Here is a 17,653-nt window from a genome sequence, read left to right on the forward strand (position 1 = left end):
TTTCATAAAAGCAATAGACCGCACTTTGCAGAAGTTTACCAGCGTAATAAAACCACTTGGGATGTTGGGAGTACACTCGAAAAGCTTGTAAATCACTCGCCTGCGGCTCGTGATTTACAAGCTTTCTCGTGTTCTCCCAACATCCCGCGTGGTTTTATTACGCTTGTAAACTTCTGCAAAGTGCGGTCTATTGCTTAAGTAAAATTCATAAAAAATTCGCGTTTCATGCAAATCGAAAAATTTTTTCTCGGACTTTCTTCGCGTAATGTAAAGATTCAGATGAGAAAATAAAAAAAATTCCGTTATGGGCACTTTAAGTTTAATGCTTCGTCTAATCTGCTTGAGAGAATCGAAGAGGAAAATTTCAAGCTGAAGGCTGAACTTGAAGATGCTGTTGCTCGCCTTGAATCCCTTCGTCAAGAAGTTGAAACCTTTAGCCATGGTCAATCCACCACGCGTTCACAGTCAGAAGAAGGTACAAGCGATGTGTGGACCTTGATCAGCGATGTTCGTGAAAAATACCAGTTACCCCTCGCGTCTGCAATCGCTGGTCAGGTCCACAATCCCGAAGTGGAAAAACTGCTTAGCGAAATTGCGGAGGAGTTAACGGCGAAAAAGGGTCCAAAGCAAGCTTTCGAGACTATGCTTGGTGATAGCGTTCCCCACTTCTTTCAGTCCCTTCGTGTGCCCGACTGGGTTTTGTTATATTTCAAGTTACAAGCCAAGATCCCAGACCAAGGCTGGCAAACTTTGTTAAGCCTCACACACCTTGGACGCACCGGGGTAAGTTACAGCTTATTTTGGCAAGATAAATTTATAGTTTCTAATTTATATGTCTTTATATGTGGACAAGTTCAAACATTAAATTTTTTCTTTGTGTGTGCGTGTGCGAGAGAGAGAGGAAGATAAAGGCCTTTTAATGTGGAAGTGGGTGGGGCATCGGATTTGTGTGCTTTCTTCACTAATTTGAAAAGTATATGCAATAACAAAAAATATTGATGTTGGTTATTTGAATCTGGAGCAACTACAGAATACAGGCCACTTTGATCCAACTCATTTACATGTGTCAGAGGCTTTTGTAGAGCAAATATATGTTGTGGTTCAATTTTAACCCTGGTTAAAATTTTTAAAATTTTTTCTTCCTTTGTTTTAAACTAATTATCATATTACCACGCATTACCATACCCAAAAACAAAGGGAGAACCAAGGATAAAGGATAAAATTGGACCACAACATATATAACAATGGAAACTATGGCATAGGTTGCACTAAGCAAAGTTTTGCGAGAATTTTTGCAAGAATTTGTTTACTTTGCAGTCGAAATCTGTCAATGAGACACTTTTCCTAGTGCAACCCTAACTTTTATGGTTTGGAAAATTTTTGGAAATCGGCAAAAACATCAAAGGCACCGTAGTGCTTGGTTGGGGCAGGCAGATTTCGGAAAACTCGGGCTTAACAATAGGAATCACAGCGAAAACTGTCATTACGTATATACTTGTCACTGAACAGCAAACAGAAAATATGCAATAAAATTAAACAGCGCGCAAGATCTCCTTAAGTTCGCGTTCTATCTTTAACATGGACAGACTTGGATTTTATAATTATTATTACTCTATCTATTATTTTATAATAATTATTACTTGTTTCCGGAGCTCGTCAAATTTAGCAGACCAAGTTTGTCATCTTCTTCTGCTGAGGAAAGACGGGTGTAAGCGTGCTAGTCAAACGACGAAGAAACAATGTTGCTAAGATTATTGGCCGAAAATTTTGACCAAAGATTTTTTAAGTTATGCAAAGTGTCATTACTGACATATTTGTTTCACCTAGTGCAACCCTGATAGTTGAAAGCAAAAGTTTACTTTCCGGTTGCGGTTTCAAATTTTCTGTGGTTTCTTTGCCGGCAAAATATCAGGGAAGATGGTTATTTTAGGCTGTGAAAACATGTTTCCTCCCAGAAGAGCAGGATAATTGATGTAGATGTTGTTGACAGGATGGCCAACACATTAAAAATCTGCACCAATTTAAAAACAATGAAAATGTTTCACACTCATTCTTATTCATATGAGGATGAGAGACCCCCCAAAACAATTGTGACTAACTAGTTTGCAATGTTCTATGTGATTATCTTTCAGTTTTGTTATGACAATTTCATCTGCATTTTTTCCTAGAATAATACTGACATCCCAGTCCTTCTCAATAAAAACCAAATCAAAGCAATTAGAAAATTGATTTTTGGTATTGTGAGGAAGGCAATGGGTGTCAGGCCTCTCCCAGATGGTGCTCCCCGTGGATTTCAGGTTAGCCTTTCAGCTGCTGTGGCCTGGGCTGCGAGGGAGACCAGACTGCACCAACCTGACCAGGAAATGCTGGAAGTCAATTTAAAACTTGATGGAAGACCCTTTTTTGGTAGGTGTTGAATATTAAACTATGATTGCGGGTAAAATATATATCAAGTATGACATATAAATTTAAGATAGAAAATGTAACACAGTTACTCGAGTTTCACGCACAAGCGATCATCAGACTGTACCATTGGAGTTTGTAGATTGTACATTGTTTTTTTATTTTTTTTTTTATTTGACAACTGATGCAGCCATTTTGATAATGCCATCTACCGGTACATGTAATCATCATCGGATATCTTTCCTTGACACATGTTACTCTGCTTAAGACCTAACTAAAATACCTGTAGTTGTTTGGGTCATTTCAAGAAGCCAGTGCAAAAAAACCTGTGAACAAGTTGATACAATAAAGCCTGTTACTACTGTTATGTTTTAATTTTATTATTTATAGTCATAATTTTTTTATGAGTTCAGTGATGGGCAAGCATCCTAGTTGCTTTATGCCAATACAGGCAACTTTTTTTTCCCTTCTAGCATGGAGACTACTGGTGACATGTTTTGTCCCAGCCTATGTATCTAGTAGTTATTTAACTCTTTGAGCTTTTATTAGAAATCAATTTGAATTTCAGTTATGTTTTTGTGCTTCTGTCCCACAACAGGGAGGCAACAAGTCATGATTGGTATTGTCCCTGTGAATGTCCATCATGCTTCTAGTGAGAGTTCCAAAAGTGTCTATCCCATTGCCATAGCTAATTGCAAGGCAAACAGGTGGGCTTTGATAAAGTCATGGTGTTTAATCTACCTTAATTTGGTCATAAAAATAAGAGTATTTCATGGTCGTTTTACTTTACAATATTTTGTCCAATTTGCCTTTAAGTGTTAGTCAGAATAAGAAAAACGATAGGCTACAGGTACTTACTGGATGTCTTGTATTAGGTAAAGAAGGGAAGACATATCATTCATTGTTTGTTGTTAAATTAAAAGGAGTTCTTATTCTCATTTGGTAGGAAGAATGTGGAAGCCTTGATAAAGGATCTGAATGCCCAAAAAAATGCCATAAAAAAGAATGGTATTACGGTTGATGGAAGACACTTTAAAGTGAAATTTACAGGTGATCTAGTGTAAACAGTTCTATTTTTTATACCTAGCCACCTGATTAACATTTCAAACTAGTTCAAATTTTGCAGACATTTCATTATCCTTTGCCTTTGGCCTTGTTAACCCGCTTTCCCGAAGCCTTCTTTGGTTTTACATAATTGGAAGGGATTTCATTGTATGAGAATGTGGATAGTAGGCTGTACCTTGTGTGTACCTTTTATAAGTTGAGTAAAGGTGTTGAGTAATTTCATTGACTATGCCTGTTTAATGATCTTAGCTACCCCTTTATGAAAATAGAATAATAAAAATTTAGGCAAGATTTACATATTTTTCTTCCTGTTTCAAATTTTATTACAGTCACTCTTGATTATAAAGCTTTGATAATGCTGATGAAACGAAGTGATGATCAGGATGACACTTTGGCTCCTGAACTGTGCAAAAGGGGTCTAGATACTGAGTGCTGCATCTTTTGCAAAGTTATAAGGGTATGTTATCATTAAATTGTGCGTAATAATTGTTATTATTATTATTATTATTATTATTATTATTATTATTATTATTATTATTATTATTATTATTATTATTATTGGAACGATGCTTTTAAAGCTAACATATACTTTGTCTTAGAAGTTTTGCCTTGACAAATAATATTATTGACTGAACACATAAATGTAATGTGTTCAAAAGATACCAAACATGGAAGCTAAGAATAAAGGATTTGCAAACTAGGTCAATTAATTATTTTTGCTGCCAAGGTACAAGGCCATACTAATTGTGTTCGGTTGAGATGTGCAGATTTCTGGCTGTCGGCGTTGTGCCCACAGTAGCATTATGGTAGCGGTAGCATTTTTGCACATGGCATGTGGTCTGTTTTGCCATGCAGTGAGACTTCATGCAATAGCTTGCTTCAATTGCTACAGTATGTTGAATATAAAATTATGTGCTTGTGGAAGTGTTCATCAGGGTCATGAATGTTTTGGTGACCTGTCAGAGGAAGGTATATCATTTTATGTATGAATGTACATGTAACAAAGATATTTCATATTCCATGTTCTTAGGGATGTGCCTGTCCAGGAGTTCCACGTGGTGAAGCCTGTGCTGAATGTTTTACAAAGAGCAAAGCAAATATTGGGGGGTAAGCTTTTTTGACATGGATTATGTTTAAAAGAACAAATGCCTTGTACTTGTTCTTTGTGACTGTCATCTTTCAGTTAGTAACCGGCAGTGATTCTTTTTGGTGAATAGGTTAGGCTTGATAACTGATATGTATCAGTTTGAAAACCACCTTTTATTAAACATTACTTTGAATCTGGTAATATTTCAGATGGACAGGTATAAGAGATGACCTCTTATTCCTTCTTGAAGAGGAACTCTGCAATGTTAACCTGTGTGCTCTTCATTGTAAGCTTCGGAACACAGAGCAGTTGTTGAGTTCACTGGGTATGTTTGCCTATGAATGTGACTCATTGAAACACTGCAATGCTGTTCTTTGTGAGTATGGGCCTGATAGCATGAAGGAAAAAGACCGGATTGTGGTAAAAGCAAAACCAGGGCAAGAAACTGGGATTCAAAAGCACAATATTCAAGTTGTTTCTTTCTCAGGTACATAGAAATACCAGTTGTTTATTTATGAAGAATTCAAAATAGCATTAAAGTTTAGTATCAACTAGGAACATGTCAATGCCATTAAGGCTTGTTGGTTAAATTTATCTCGTACTCTTTTGCCCATGCAATCATTACCAGCCATCTGTATAATAGTAAGCGAGGTACAATAGCAATCTCTTATTAATCACTAGTCTGGTTACATGTACATGCACATGTTACATGTTTGCATTCTCAATAAATTTTTACACATCAGTGTATATGTTAAAAGAAATGATTTAGAAATACATGAAACAAGAAATATGAGTGATAGGAACTGACGTTTCGGTGCATCTTGCGCCATTATCAAGGTACATAATTAATGATAAAAAGCGGTTTGTAAAGGCTAAGTTGAAGCTATGTTATGCAAATTCGCTTCAACTTAGCCTTTACAAACCGCTTTTTATCATTAATTATGTACCTTGATAATGGCGCAAGATGCACCGAAACGTCGGTTCCTATCACTCATATTTCTTGTTTAATGTATATGTTGTAGGTTAAAATGAATCCCAGGTTAAAATGATTTCAACCTAGGTTGATTTTCCTTTGTTTAGGTTGGGTAATTTACATCTGAAACAAAGGAAAATACAAAATCAACCTAGGTTGAAATCATTTTAACCTGGGATTCATTTTAACGTTCAACATATATACATAGGACATATCCCTGCTTCTTTTTTTTATGTGACCAATTAAATGTTGATTGTTTAGGCTGTTTGAATAAGGAAGAACCATCACTTCAAACATTATGAAATTTTGTACATGGCTTGTTTCATTCCCATTTTTAATTTTAATCAGCATCCCATTCTAAAATAAGTTTGCAATGATTCTGTTAAATTACTTGAAATGCTAGATTAATGACTATTTTCCTACACGGCAATATAACAGTTGATGTCCATTAGTGCTTTAACCCCTAAACAGTTATGCTGATTTATAAAAGTCATCTGATAACAAAAATAAGCTGCTTGATTTTCAGGAGCAACAGAACGTAGGTTTTTGGACAACATTGAGGAGATTGTTGATAGGTCACTGCCAGTTGAAAACTTGAGAAAGTTTTTCAGAGATGGAGATGTTGTGGAAACGTATTTGTTGAATCAGATAACATTCTGTGAGGAAATGGTTCAGGTATCATGTATCATTAATAAATATGTAGTAGGTGCCCTTTTATGGACTGATAAAAAATAGTGATAACCACTTGGCGTGAAATGGAAAATATAGTAATGGCAAAATGTTACTAAAGACAGTGGAGTGTAAACACTTCATACACAGTGTTTCCTGTTATCATAGAAACAACTCAAAAAAAGAGTTTAGGCTTGACCTCCTTTGAATTTGAATAAGCCAGGGGATAGTCAGGTTACTAGTTCCTTGAAAGTTATTGGAAAAAGAAACATGATGTTTCGTGAGACATGAAAATATAGGCAATGTTGTATATCTTTTCTGGTTCATCCAGGTTGAAGTCCTGTCATCTTTGTATGCCTGAGTGCTTCCAGGATATACAACATGGACAACTTTATGAATTGTGCTTGAAAATCTAGGCAAATGTTTTATATCTTTTTCTGGTTCATCCAGGTTGAAGTCCTGTCATCTTTGTATGCCTGAGTGCTTCTGGGATATACAACATGAACAGCTTTGTGAATTGTACTTGAAAATCTAGGCAAATGTTTTATATCTTTTCTGGTTCATCCAGGTTGAAGTCCTGTCATCTTTGTATGCCTGAGTGCTTCTGGGATATACAACATGAACAGCTTTGTGAATTGTACTTGAAAATCTAGGCAAATGTTTTATATCTTTTCTGGTTCATCCAGGTTGAAGTCCTGTCATCTTTGTATGCCTGAGTGCTTCTGGGATATACAACATGAACAGCTTTGTGAATTGTACTTGAAAATCTAGGCAGATGTTGTATATCTTTTCTGGTTCATCCAGGTTGAAGTCCTGTCATCTTTGTATGCCTGAGTGCTTCGGGATATACAACATGGACAGCTTTATGAATTGCACATGAAAATCTAGGCAAATGAGCACTGTAATATCCTTTCTGGTTCATCCAGGTTGAAGTCCTGGCATCACTGTATGCCTGAGTGCTTCTGGAAATTATATACAACATGGACAGTTTTATGGTATATACAAGAGAATCTAGGCAAATGTTTTATATCTTTTCTGGTTCATCCAGGTTGAAGTCCTGTCATCTTTGTATGCCTGAGTGCTTCTGGGATATACAACATGAACAGCTTTGTGAATTGTACTTGAAAATCTAGGCAAATGTTTTATATCTTTTTCTGGTTCATCCAGGTTGAAGTCCTGTCATCTTTGTATGCCTGAGTGCTTCTGGGATATACAACATGAACAGCTTTGTGAATTGTACTTGAAAATCTAGGCAAATGTTTTATATCTTTTCTGGTTCATCCAGGTTGAAGTCCTGTCATCTTTGTATGCCTGAGTGCTTCTGGGATATACAACATGAACAGCTTTGTGAATTGTACTTGAAAATCTAGGCAAATGTTTTATATCTTTTCTGGTTCATCCAGGTTGAAGTCCTGTCATCTTTGTATGCCTGAGTGCTTCTGGGATATACAACATGAACAGCTTTGTGAATTGTACTTGAAAATCTAGGCAAATGTTTTATATCTTTTTCTGGTTCATCCAGGTTGAAGTCCTAGCATCAGTGTATGCCTGAGTGCTTCGGGATATACAACATAGACAGCTTTATAATTGTACATGAAAATCTAGGCAAATGCTGTAATATCCTTTCTGGTTCATCCAGGTTGAAGTCCTGGCATCTTTGTATGCCTGAGTGCTTCTGGGATATACAACATGAACAGCTTTGTGAATTGTACTTGAAAATCTAGGCAAATGTTTTATATCTTTTTCTGGTTCATCCAGGTTGAAGTCCTGGCATCAGTGTATGCCTGAGTGCTTCGGGATATACAACATAGACAGCTTTATAATTGTACATGAAAATCTAGGCAAATGCTGTAATATCCTTTCTGGTTCATCCAGGTTGAAGTCCTGGCATCTTTGTATGCCTGAGCGCTTCTGGGATATCAAATATGGTAAAAACTGCTTTCAAAGATGTGAATATTGCGGAAATAGGTAAGTTATAGTGATTTTATCCTTCATTGGCTCTACGGTAATTAACATTAAACTGTTTCTTAAAATGCCAAAAACTGTTTTACACTGGTATACTCATTCTTCTCAAGGTTGGAGAGTTGTATTTTATGGTGATACGGTACTCTTGTTGTTCTTTATTATGCAGTTATACCAGTCATTGCTTAAAATCTAAAATTATTTTGTTGAATTGTTATAGCATTATACCCAGCTGAAGAATTCAGGAAAGTTTGGAAGGGATTGGGGAACACGTTTGGATACAATTGACATCAGCAGCACAGGTAAACAAACTTACTGAAAAATGAGGCAATGGTGCATGCATTAAGGCTAAACTTAACCCTTGAAGCCCCAATATACAGATCTGATCGTGTTTGTTATGCTACTAGCTGGGAGAATTTGTTTAAACATGAAGATATTATTTTCTCTTTTGTGGTTTTAGAAATGTACAAACTCATTACTCTTAATCTGCTTTGTCATTATTTTTTGTTTGTTTTTACTTGTTATCTTTCCTTTTTTGTCGTGCTCTGAAATAATATTAGCTTCCTTGCTCACTTCCACTGAGTATAAAAAAATATTTGTGACTTCCGTACTTATAAATTGGTAACAGAACAGACGGCAAGCCTACTTTCTTTAGTCTTATTGAACGAAAGGCAATTATTCTTTCAGTTTTGCTTCAGCGGGAGATAGAAAGAAGATTGGAATCCTGGTCTAAAAAACAGGAGGAGGTTGTTAATAAGCTGTCCACTCTCCGGAAAGACCAGAAACGTTTAGAAGAGGTCCGAAACTTCATCGCTGATTATCAGCTAGCCGCCTACAAAACTGTAAGCAGTTTCTTGGCTTCATATGTTGGCAGTGTTTTGGGGCAGGTCACTTTAACACATTTTGCCACAAAAGTCAATCATTACATGAGTTAGGTTCTTTGAATTATTCATATATGGCCGAAAAGGATCAAGGTTTTCTTATGTATAATGTACTGCCACACTCAACTTTCCCCTATAACATTATGGTACAGTTGCCCAGCCATAGGCCAGCCAATCTCAGCACAAGGAGCATGAACTATAGGTGAATAGGCTATTTTTATTTCTGTATAGAACATAAGTAACTTCAACGACTCCATTTTCCAACGTCTCTTTGCTTTCGGAATCAACCAAATAGTCTCACTCCCAGATGCTTTGCCGGCGGTTTATTGTCCCCGTAGATTTAACAGACTGAAAAGCCGTTTGTATTTCATTGCGTTATTGTTCACGGAGATGTGCTCTTCTTTGGTCTTCTTTAATGTATTGTCAATTGATTTCTGTTAAAGGTGTTCTGTAAGTGGCGTGACATTGCAAAGACGATGAGGGGAAAAGTGTTTGACGACGATATGGAAGAAGAAATCGATGTGTTCGACCTGGAGGTTGGTAAACCAATAAGTCCTTACGATTTGGCGCATTGGGTGCCTTAGTACTGTGCGATCCAACTAATTAGGGTGGTTTTCTTAACAGACCATTCTGGTTTGCTTTGTAACAGCAGGGTGTTCTCAAAGGTAAAAAATCGTCCATTGATGTTGAGCCGGGGAAGCGACTTTTAGTTTAAGAATATTGTTTTATTGCGCACTAAATCATTTTGCAGCCAGCAAAAAAAGTGCAGAGAATCAAGGACAACCGTGGTTGGTGAATACAAAACACTGTGTAGAATAGATGATCAGAGCGCGCTTTAGAAACTGGCCGCTGGTTTGGTATGTACTGACTATTATTGTTTTTCTATTTTTTTTTTATAGTGTAAGGAATGGGGATTTTGTCTCAGGGAGCTCTTTGGACTTGGCATGGGTACCGGTGATTACGGCCATTTAACCGTTGAACATGCTTCGATGTTAATGAGGAATTTTAGATCGTTACGGCACTACAGCAATCAAGGTTTCGAGGCGGCGCATAAGCTTCAAAAGCAGATTTTTAGCAGGGCAACTAACCATGATGGCAGTGGTGAAGCTACTTCATGTAAGTAATAAGTATATTTTGGGTGTTCGTTTTAAGACCACATTTCTTCTGTGCAAAAAGTTATCTAACGAAGTGAAAGAGCGAATAAAGTGCCATTGTAGTCTACATGAAAGAATTGGTTATCAAAAATTCAAATTGAAAGTTTGGATTGAAATTTTTATCTAATTATCGTGAATTCCAATATTTGTACCTTAATGAGCCATTGTTCTGTATAATTTCATATCAATCAAATGTTAGACGCAAAAAAGTTAAGGTTGCCTGTCGTTTCTTTCTTGTTTCAGTGAACCAGATACTAACTCATCATTACGCTGAGAAGCTACTATTCTTGAGGTTATGTTTCAGAAAGGCCAACCAATGTGCACTTAAAGGTGAGACTGCTTGAATACACCTTAGCATGTGGCTGTTGTTTACTCGCCAGTGGATTTGTTCATACATGATCTCGTAGATCCTCGACTGAAAATTATAGAACATGCATGCTCAGGATATTGTGTGCTCTACATTACCGTATATATTTTACGTTTCGTGTACATGTTACATTTCATTTGAAACCGAACAGTGACTTATCTGATCGGTGTTTCTGTGTTCTCAAATTCGTCCAGCTATTAGCAGCCTTTATTAGCCCCGAGCATGAGCTTTTTACTTAAACTGAGAACAAGGAACACGGTAGTTACTCTGGTAATAAGAGCAATACGTTTTAGTTATTTATTTAACTAGCAATTTGGGTAGCTCTCCTGTAATGGGAATTTATTTTTTAGTGTCATGATTTGTATCACCAAAATAATAATTGTTCAAGTTATTCCACGTGAAAGCAAGCCATATGGTGACATAACTCATTACGAGTTAAGGACAAACTGCTGAAGAGTACGAATAAGGATCTCAAAGCTTAACTACAAAATGACAGTTGTAACACACATCGCTCTACATAACGTGTTCCTGCTATGTGGCATGAATTGTTTATTAATTGCAACTCCGAAATTAAGAATGTTGTGGTATGTACTCGTAACCAGACTACCGCTGGCTAATTCCTGATTATACATGGCCATAATTCTCTACCCCACACCCTTCAATTTCATACTGTACAACACCAATCCGCCACATGCTATTAACTGATTGTGTTCTTTGTTGTTGTTGTTGTTCAGGAAAGAAGTTCTTCTTTAGAGGATGCGGCTGGCCAGATTCAAAGAGCACAAAGAGGTGGAGTGCATCACATAAGCACTGGGTTCAAATCATGGACGAACTTTTTACTGCTTTCCTTTCCAAAGACTATCTGACGTATGAGTACACCGACCATTTGTGCTGCAAAGTGGCAGATGAGGATTTGCCTTGCCTAGAGTACAACGAGACGTTCTGGGAGAACATCTTCAAGAAGAAGATGGCTGAACGCCAATTGGATGAGAACGAAACCCCACGTTCACGTAAGAGAAAAAAGACGGGCATACCGAAAAGAACTCGCCGAAAGTTGTTCAAGGCTGGGAAGAGAAAAAGAAAGCGCCGTAATCCGTCTTTGGTGCCTTCGTCCTCGTCCTCGTCCTCGTCTTGTTCTGCACTAAAGAAAAAGACTTTACCAGGACGTAAACCAAAGCCATCTTCATCGTCGACGCCACAGACTGAAAGGTTGAAGCAGGAGGAAGTCTTAAATACTCGGCGCTGTCTATTCAAGCCGAGCGAAAGGAAAAGGAAACAAGCGTCGCCTGCAACAACTCCGTGCAAGCGTAAGCCTCCGGTGACACCCACAGTGCAGGTGCCCTTTAGTGATGTGTTCTCTACCGGTTGCCCAAGAGAACAATTGCTGGCAGCTAAACTCCCCCCAGTAGACTGCAGCACAACAGTTCTTCAGAATAGGTTGTTGAGAGTTGCTGATGATTTCCAGTACACCGATGTTTCGAGTCTTAAGCAACGTCCACCAGCGTGTGTAACAAAAGCTGCAGTTACGCTGATTCAAACCGAGAAGGCAGCAGCCATTGAAAACGGGAAGACGATAGACCTGGACGAGGAGGATAGAGGGATCGGCGTTTCCATAGGTGCACTTGGAATTTTCTCTCGAGCTGGGCTGGGGCACCTTGAATGGCTTGCAGAAGTGGCCGAGATGCAGCTTAATGCAAAGGAAGAAGTGAACTGGATAATGGAAGCCCCGGACAGTTTGGACAGAGAAACCAGAGAAAGTATTGTCCAGGTGCTTCAAAAGTTCCCTCTCAACCATTTGGTTGCGAGAGAAGGTAAATACGCCGTTAATGTGCGAGCCTTCAGTAATTTGGCCTTGGAGAGGTACGTAGACGATACAGTGATTGACACAGCCTTGGCAAAAATTCACCGCCAGCTTAATTTAAAAGAGTCCGTGCTCTGTCTGCCAGCACATACTTTAGTCTGGCTTGACAGTGGTGATGAAGACTTTATCGGTGAATGTTTTCGAGAAATGTTGGCCGGTGTAAACCCTGATGCTCTCAGCTTGGTACTTCTTCCAGTCAACTTAAACGGCATGCATTGGGGTCTTGTGGTCATCGATCTCGTGACCAAACAAGCCTACTTTGACGATGGCCTTGGATGGACCTTCCCGAGAACATGGTATGTGCGTCAAATTGTGAAGGAACTTCAGTCGCAGTTTCCAGAGTGCGAGAAATTTCTTGCAGAACACTGGCCCATGTCGCAAACGTTTAAAAGATTTGGAATGCCGAGGCAACCAACTAATGGTCAGGTTGTTGGAAGCGGTAGCTGTGGCGTGGGCGTTATCCTTTCTGCTAAGGACTTCATGGAGCGTGGTACACCGGTTCCACCCTCCTGGAGCTTTAATTCAATGACTGTGCACAGAAAAGAAATTATGAAATTACTGTTGTCGTGTTCGTGAGCAAATGCCAGTTCTGTATTGTGTCATTAGATCCACAAGATATTCGGAAAGGTAGTCTCCTCTCTCAGTTGTGTTAAGAATCTTAGCGTCTGGATTGATCCTTAGCTACATGTAACTCGATTTTCACGAGAGTTTTTGAGTTTTTGGAGATGTCAGCTGAAGTTTATGCTACTCTTCTACTCTTATTCATGCTTTTATTACACGCGTTTGTATTGTTGCATTAGCTTATACTACAAAGAGTTTTAAAATGCAACACCTAGGGTCCTCTTTAGAGGTGCTTGTTACTTGCAAACTACTTCTCCAATTGCCTTAAAATTAAGTATAATATCCAATTTGAATTATTGATGTTTGCTATCAATTTCCACCCCTGTCTATGTTTCTAATTCTACTGGTTAAAAGACGATTAATTTTGTATTTAGTCGTATATCCAATGATAATATCCTACACCCAATGGTGCCTATCATGGCTCTAACAGCAACCCTCGATGAAGAACAACTCCAGTCACTGAGTCGTCACTACCTCAAAAAACCGGTTTTGATACGCGACAGTGTAAATCGCCCGAACATCAAACTTAACGTAGGCAGGTACACGGCAAAGAGACCTGTTAAGGAAGGTAGAAATTTGGTGTGGATGGATGTGGCTAATGAAATCCGTAGAATTAAGGAGTTGGAAGAACTATTCACAACGTTTGATGGCATTAGTGAAGACAAGCTGATTTCCTGGTTAATGGGTTCTATAAGAGATTGGATTGCTCGTCCAGAAATTCAGTCATCAATTAACAGCTCTAAAACCTTTGCCAAAGGCAGCACATACAATGGGAAATTGTTGTCTCGACAGTGGTGGCAAAGACACCTAAGGCAGCTAGTGAGCTTGGGGTTTATTGACATAAGCTTTCAAATAATACGCGCGCAAACATTTACTAACACCAGCAGAAAATATCAAGTTTCTGAGGCCGGAAAAATGTTTATGGAGAAACCACATAGTTTGAAAGTGGTGTCCCCTTATCAAGATCCTCTAGATTCTAGCAAGACGTCTGGTAACACCAAGCGGAAAACACACGCTGGTGGAAGAGGCATACACTATTTACCAAAAACAAGGAAAGCCATGAGTGCCTCTGACAATTGGCACAACGTTACCGAGAGACACCAATACGAGTTCCCAGGTTTCCAATCAGAAGGGCAAGAGATCGGTTTCTGCAAATCAATAAAGGATATGCAAGGGTTTGGATCGCACCAAAGAGTTCATTTCATGTGGGATAACAATCAGCTAACAAAACGGCACACCAACAGTCAGGTTTGTCAGATGCTTATAGACGGAAAAAACACGGAAGTTACCGTTAGACGTGCTCCTTGTGAAGGAGTAAAGACTTGTAATCAAGACGGATGCAATTATACCGTTTCAAACAGACAAAAAAAGAACAAGTGCCCCGAGCACGAAGGTACTCATGGATTGAAGAGTAGTGGCCCGTGCCCAGCCCATTTGATTTATATGTGGCCAACAAATGATGACGGCCGAAGGTGGGTTGGTGTAGTACCGGGGTTAAACCACAACCACTCAAAACCAGCACCACATCTCATTTCTCAAGAAACAAAGGGAAAGATAAAATCGGCCATGTCAAATGATAGCACTCTTTCAACGAAAGACTTACAGGAGGGTTATGGTGTAGGCTTAGTTCCCGCAGAACTATCACCTGCAGCCTCAAATCCAGAACGGTTGAGGAGGGAAAGGAAACGGGCTCTCAAAATTACAGTCGGTAGACAAAGGTCGATATTTCCAGTAATAAATACCGTCGTCTAGTGCGTGTGGCCTTTATTTGAAGGTACATATGCAAACAAACTCAGGCGACTACCCGCTACATCCTGGCAACAATGAGTCGAGCTGGTTACTCGATGATACCCTCTGAGTAGCTGTGATGATAAGCTACTCAGGTAATACCCTAGCCAACCAAAGAAGCGGTTGGCATAGGGGGGGACCAGGAAACCACAAACCCAATCCGGCCTTTAAGTCATTTGGAATAACGGCCGAACTTGGGTTTCATGTTTCATTCTATATACCGAAAGAAATACAAGAAACATAACTTTCTTAACATTTACATCGAATTTACAGTGCCACATACATCCATTTGAAGAAGATACAAGTTAAGGCCCGCCTTTTAACTTGTTAATATAACAAAAAAAACAGTTAAAAAGTAGTTTAAGCAAAATGCTCCCACTTCTCACTGCTCTACATTGGGGTAGCGTTGCTGGGCGCAGAGTCTCTGCAGAGTCCCACCATCACCGATCCACCCGCGCGAGGGAACTCTTAATAACTTAATAATACTGAAAACATTATATAACACGCGACAGCATCGTTTCCCCCTATATGAGAAACATTTTCTTAGATGTGCACGAGGCGCAGCCTCGTTTTGGTGCGAAGCTTGTTTTCGTCCTATAACGTCATAAAATTACTGTTTTCATTAACAACTATGGCAGAGGTCTTGAACTCGTGGATTTCTTGACATATTTTAGGTTGATGTCGATTACATCAAGGATTTTCTTGAAAATGTTCATCTTAAAGGGATACTGTCACGGCGATTTTGTTATATTTTCGTCAAAATGGCTCAAATATTTGACAAAGAACTTTTTTTCTAACATGAAATTGCTGTTAGAGCACCGGGAAGGAAAATATCAAGGGATTTTCCGGGGAAGAACAAACTATAAGCAGTTTTTGACGACTTCTCCACAATACACAGGAGGAACTTGAAAAAATTGGCCAATTTTTTCAAGTTGCAATCCATTCCCATCCTAGCCATCCCCAGCAAAAGATAATTAATACTAGTTTATGTGCATTATTAGGGTTATTGTTAACAAAACTGAACCATTATTTTGACGATTCCATCGATTCAAATATCTTTTTGGCTATTCAAAGTAACAAAAAAACCGGTGACACTGCCCCTTTAAGGGGGAATACGCCTAAACGCCATTTTTCCGCCACTTGACATGGCTTTATGGAAATATCTCGCTCACTTTTCAAGGAATCCAAAAACTCTTTCATCATCCCGTGAATCTGTGTTGCGGGGTAGTTTGCGAATTTTTGGGTGATTTTTGGGTATGTTTGGGCGGAGTATTCCTCTAAGAGGATTGGTCAAATTAAAAGAAATAGGTAATTTATGGAAGTTAGCCCACTAGCAACCCGGGGTGCTTTTGCGTGGATACCAACTCTCTCAGTGTTGTTGTTCCAAATATCTTTTTCTTTATTCTTTCTCTTTTTTTAAAACCTTCAAATTTCATTTAGGATAACGGCCGAATTTGGGTTTCCTATTATATTCCGAACGAAATCCGGCCGTTACTCTTTTGGGATAACGGCCGAATTTGGGTTTCCTATAATATACCTAACGAAATTCGGCGGTTAAGTCAATTGGGATAACGGCCGAATTTAGGTTTCCTATTATATTCGAACGAAATTCGGCCGTTAACTCATTTGGGATAACGGCCGAATTTGGGTTTCCTATTATATACCGATAGAAATTCGGCCGTTAACTCATTTGGGATAACGGCCGAATTTGGGTTTCCTATTATATACCGATAGAAATTCGGCCGTTAACTCATTTGGGATAACGGCCGAATTTGGGTTTCCTATTATATACCGATAGAAATTCGGCCGTTAAGTCAATTGGGATAACGGCCGGGTTTGTCTAGGTATATAGTATTAACTAAATTGTATTATCATTCTTTGTACTGATCGAGACTCGGCCGTTAACTCATTTGGGATAACGGCCGAATCCGTATCGGTATATAACAACCGAAAAAGTTAACGGCCGAAAAATGCTTGCTATGTACCGAACAAGGTTGAGGCTTATTTCGTTATTATCAAAACACTCCATCGATGTCACATATTGACAGAAGCAAAGTATTTTAGCTCGGTGATGTTAATTTACTTTCACGGTGTTCAAAAACCTTTCAATTGTGTAAGTTTACACAAGCTGATATCTTTGGATTACTTGCGAATATTTCCACTTTTACCGTTTTGATTGATTGATTGGCGTTCAAAAGAGATATCTCTCCCCCTCCAAAAACAGAATGGATTATTTTTCCCATGTTGTGAAAGATAAACCAAGAAAATCGGAGCCTAGTTTCAAGAAGGCGTTGTTGAAAAAGCCCTCCTAAAGAATAATTCCCCAAAACCAAAACAAACTACATATTAGGTATCGCTTTCCGGTTCCCGCAGTTACTTTTCAAATGCGTCTGGTTTAAAGATAGAATTTAATTAAAATCACGACATAAATAAATGTTCACGCTTAAGGATTATAACACATTCGCGTAAAAATTGACGCCCCACGTCAAACAGAAACGAGTATCATAAGCGATTCAATTACACTGGAATGTTCAGAGTGGCTAGATATCATGCTGAGATTGGTGGCAAATTGCCCCCTATCTCAGCGGGATCCAGAGGTCTTATTGTGGTTGCTAAGAGCCTCTGGCTCGTTATGCCTCACATGCAGGAGGCTTGGTGTATGCCGCTAGAAGTGCGGTACTGGAAAGCAGCACAAAATTAAGGATGGCAGCACCATCACTAGGACGACTGCGCAGGTTTTCAGAAGAAGGTTCCTGTCTGATACTAAAACGACTGAACTATACGTTTCGTGCAATTGAAGTTGAAAACAATACAACATTTCA

At 38.8% G+C, this 17,653-nt stretch overlaps 4 protein-coding genes across 10 annotated transcripts in view; 3 read left to right on the top strand and 1 right to left on the bottom strand.

Moving 5' to 3' along the window:
- Window positions 1-17,653, bottom strand: part of LOC146454065 (tyrosine kinase receptor Cad96Ca-like) — a 77,507-nt gene that overhangs the window by 36,862 nt on the left and 22,992 nt on the right. The window lies entirely within an intron of this gene.
- LOC146454067 (uncharacterized) overlaps window positions 1-17,653 on the top strand; it is a 186,370-nt gene that overhangs the window by 2,849 nt on the left and 165,868 nt on the right. The gene's annotated exons all lie outside the window — the stretch shown is intronic.
- On the top strand, window positions 495-8,369 carry LOC146454069 (uncharacterized). 2 transcript variants are annotated; one of them, XM_085095867.1, is made up of 9 exons: window positions 495-783; window positions 2,169-2,406; window positions 3,002-3,110; window positions 3,350-3,453; window positions 3,798-3,925; window positions 4,499-4,575; window positions 4,765-5,042; window positions 6,055-6,203; window positions 8,073-8,369. In XM_085095867.1, the coding sequence occupies exons 1-9, from the start codon at window positions 643-645 to the stop codon at window positions 8,100-8,102; spliced, it is 1,254 nt and encodes a 417-aa protein (XP_084951993.1). In that variant the 5' UTR covers window positions 495-642; the 3' UTR covers window positions 8,103-8,369. The 2 variants fall into 2 exon arrangements, with proteins under 2 accessions (XP_084951993.1, XP_084951992.1); XM_085095866.1 differs by lacking the exon at window positions 8,073-8,369 and having other exon boundaries at window positions 498-783; window positions 6,055-6,529.
- LOC146454070 (uncharacterized) lies at window positions 8,847-13,436 on the top strand. Its single transcript, XM_085095855.1, has 5 exons — window positions 8,847-9,001; window positions 9,484-9,576; window positions 9,940-10,156; window positions 10,438-10,524; window positions 11,296-13,436. Exons 2-5 carry the CDS (start codon window positions 9,517-9,519, stop codon window positions 12,996-12,998), a joined length of 2,067 nt encoding a protein of 688 aa, XP_084951981.1. The 5' UTR covers window positions 8,847-9,001; window positions 9,484-9,516; the 3' UTR covers window positions 12,999-13,436.

Source organism: Pavona decussata, unplaced genomic scaffold, assembly GCF_977016875.1.
Source record: "Pavona decussata unplaced genomic scaffold, jaPavDecu1.1 SCAFFOLD_315, whole genome shotgun sequence".
In the NCBI taxonomy this organism is placed as follows: Eukaryota; Metazoa; Cnidaria; class Anthozoa; order Scleractinia; family Agariciidae; genus Pavona; species Pavona decussata.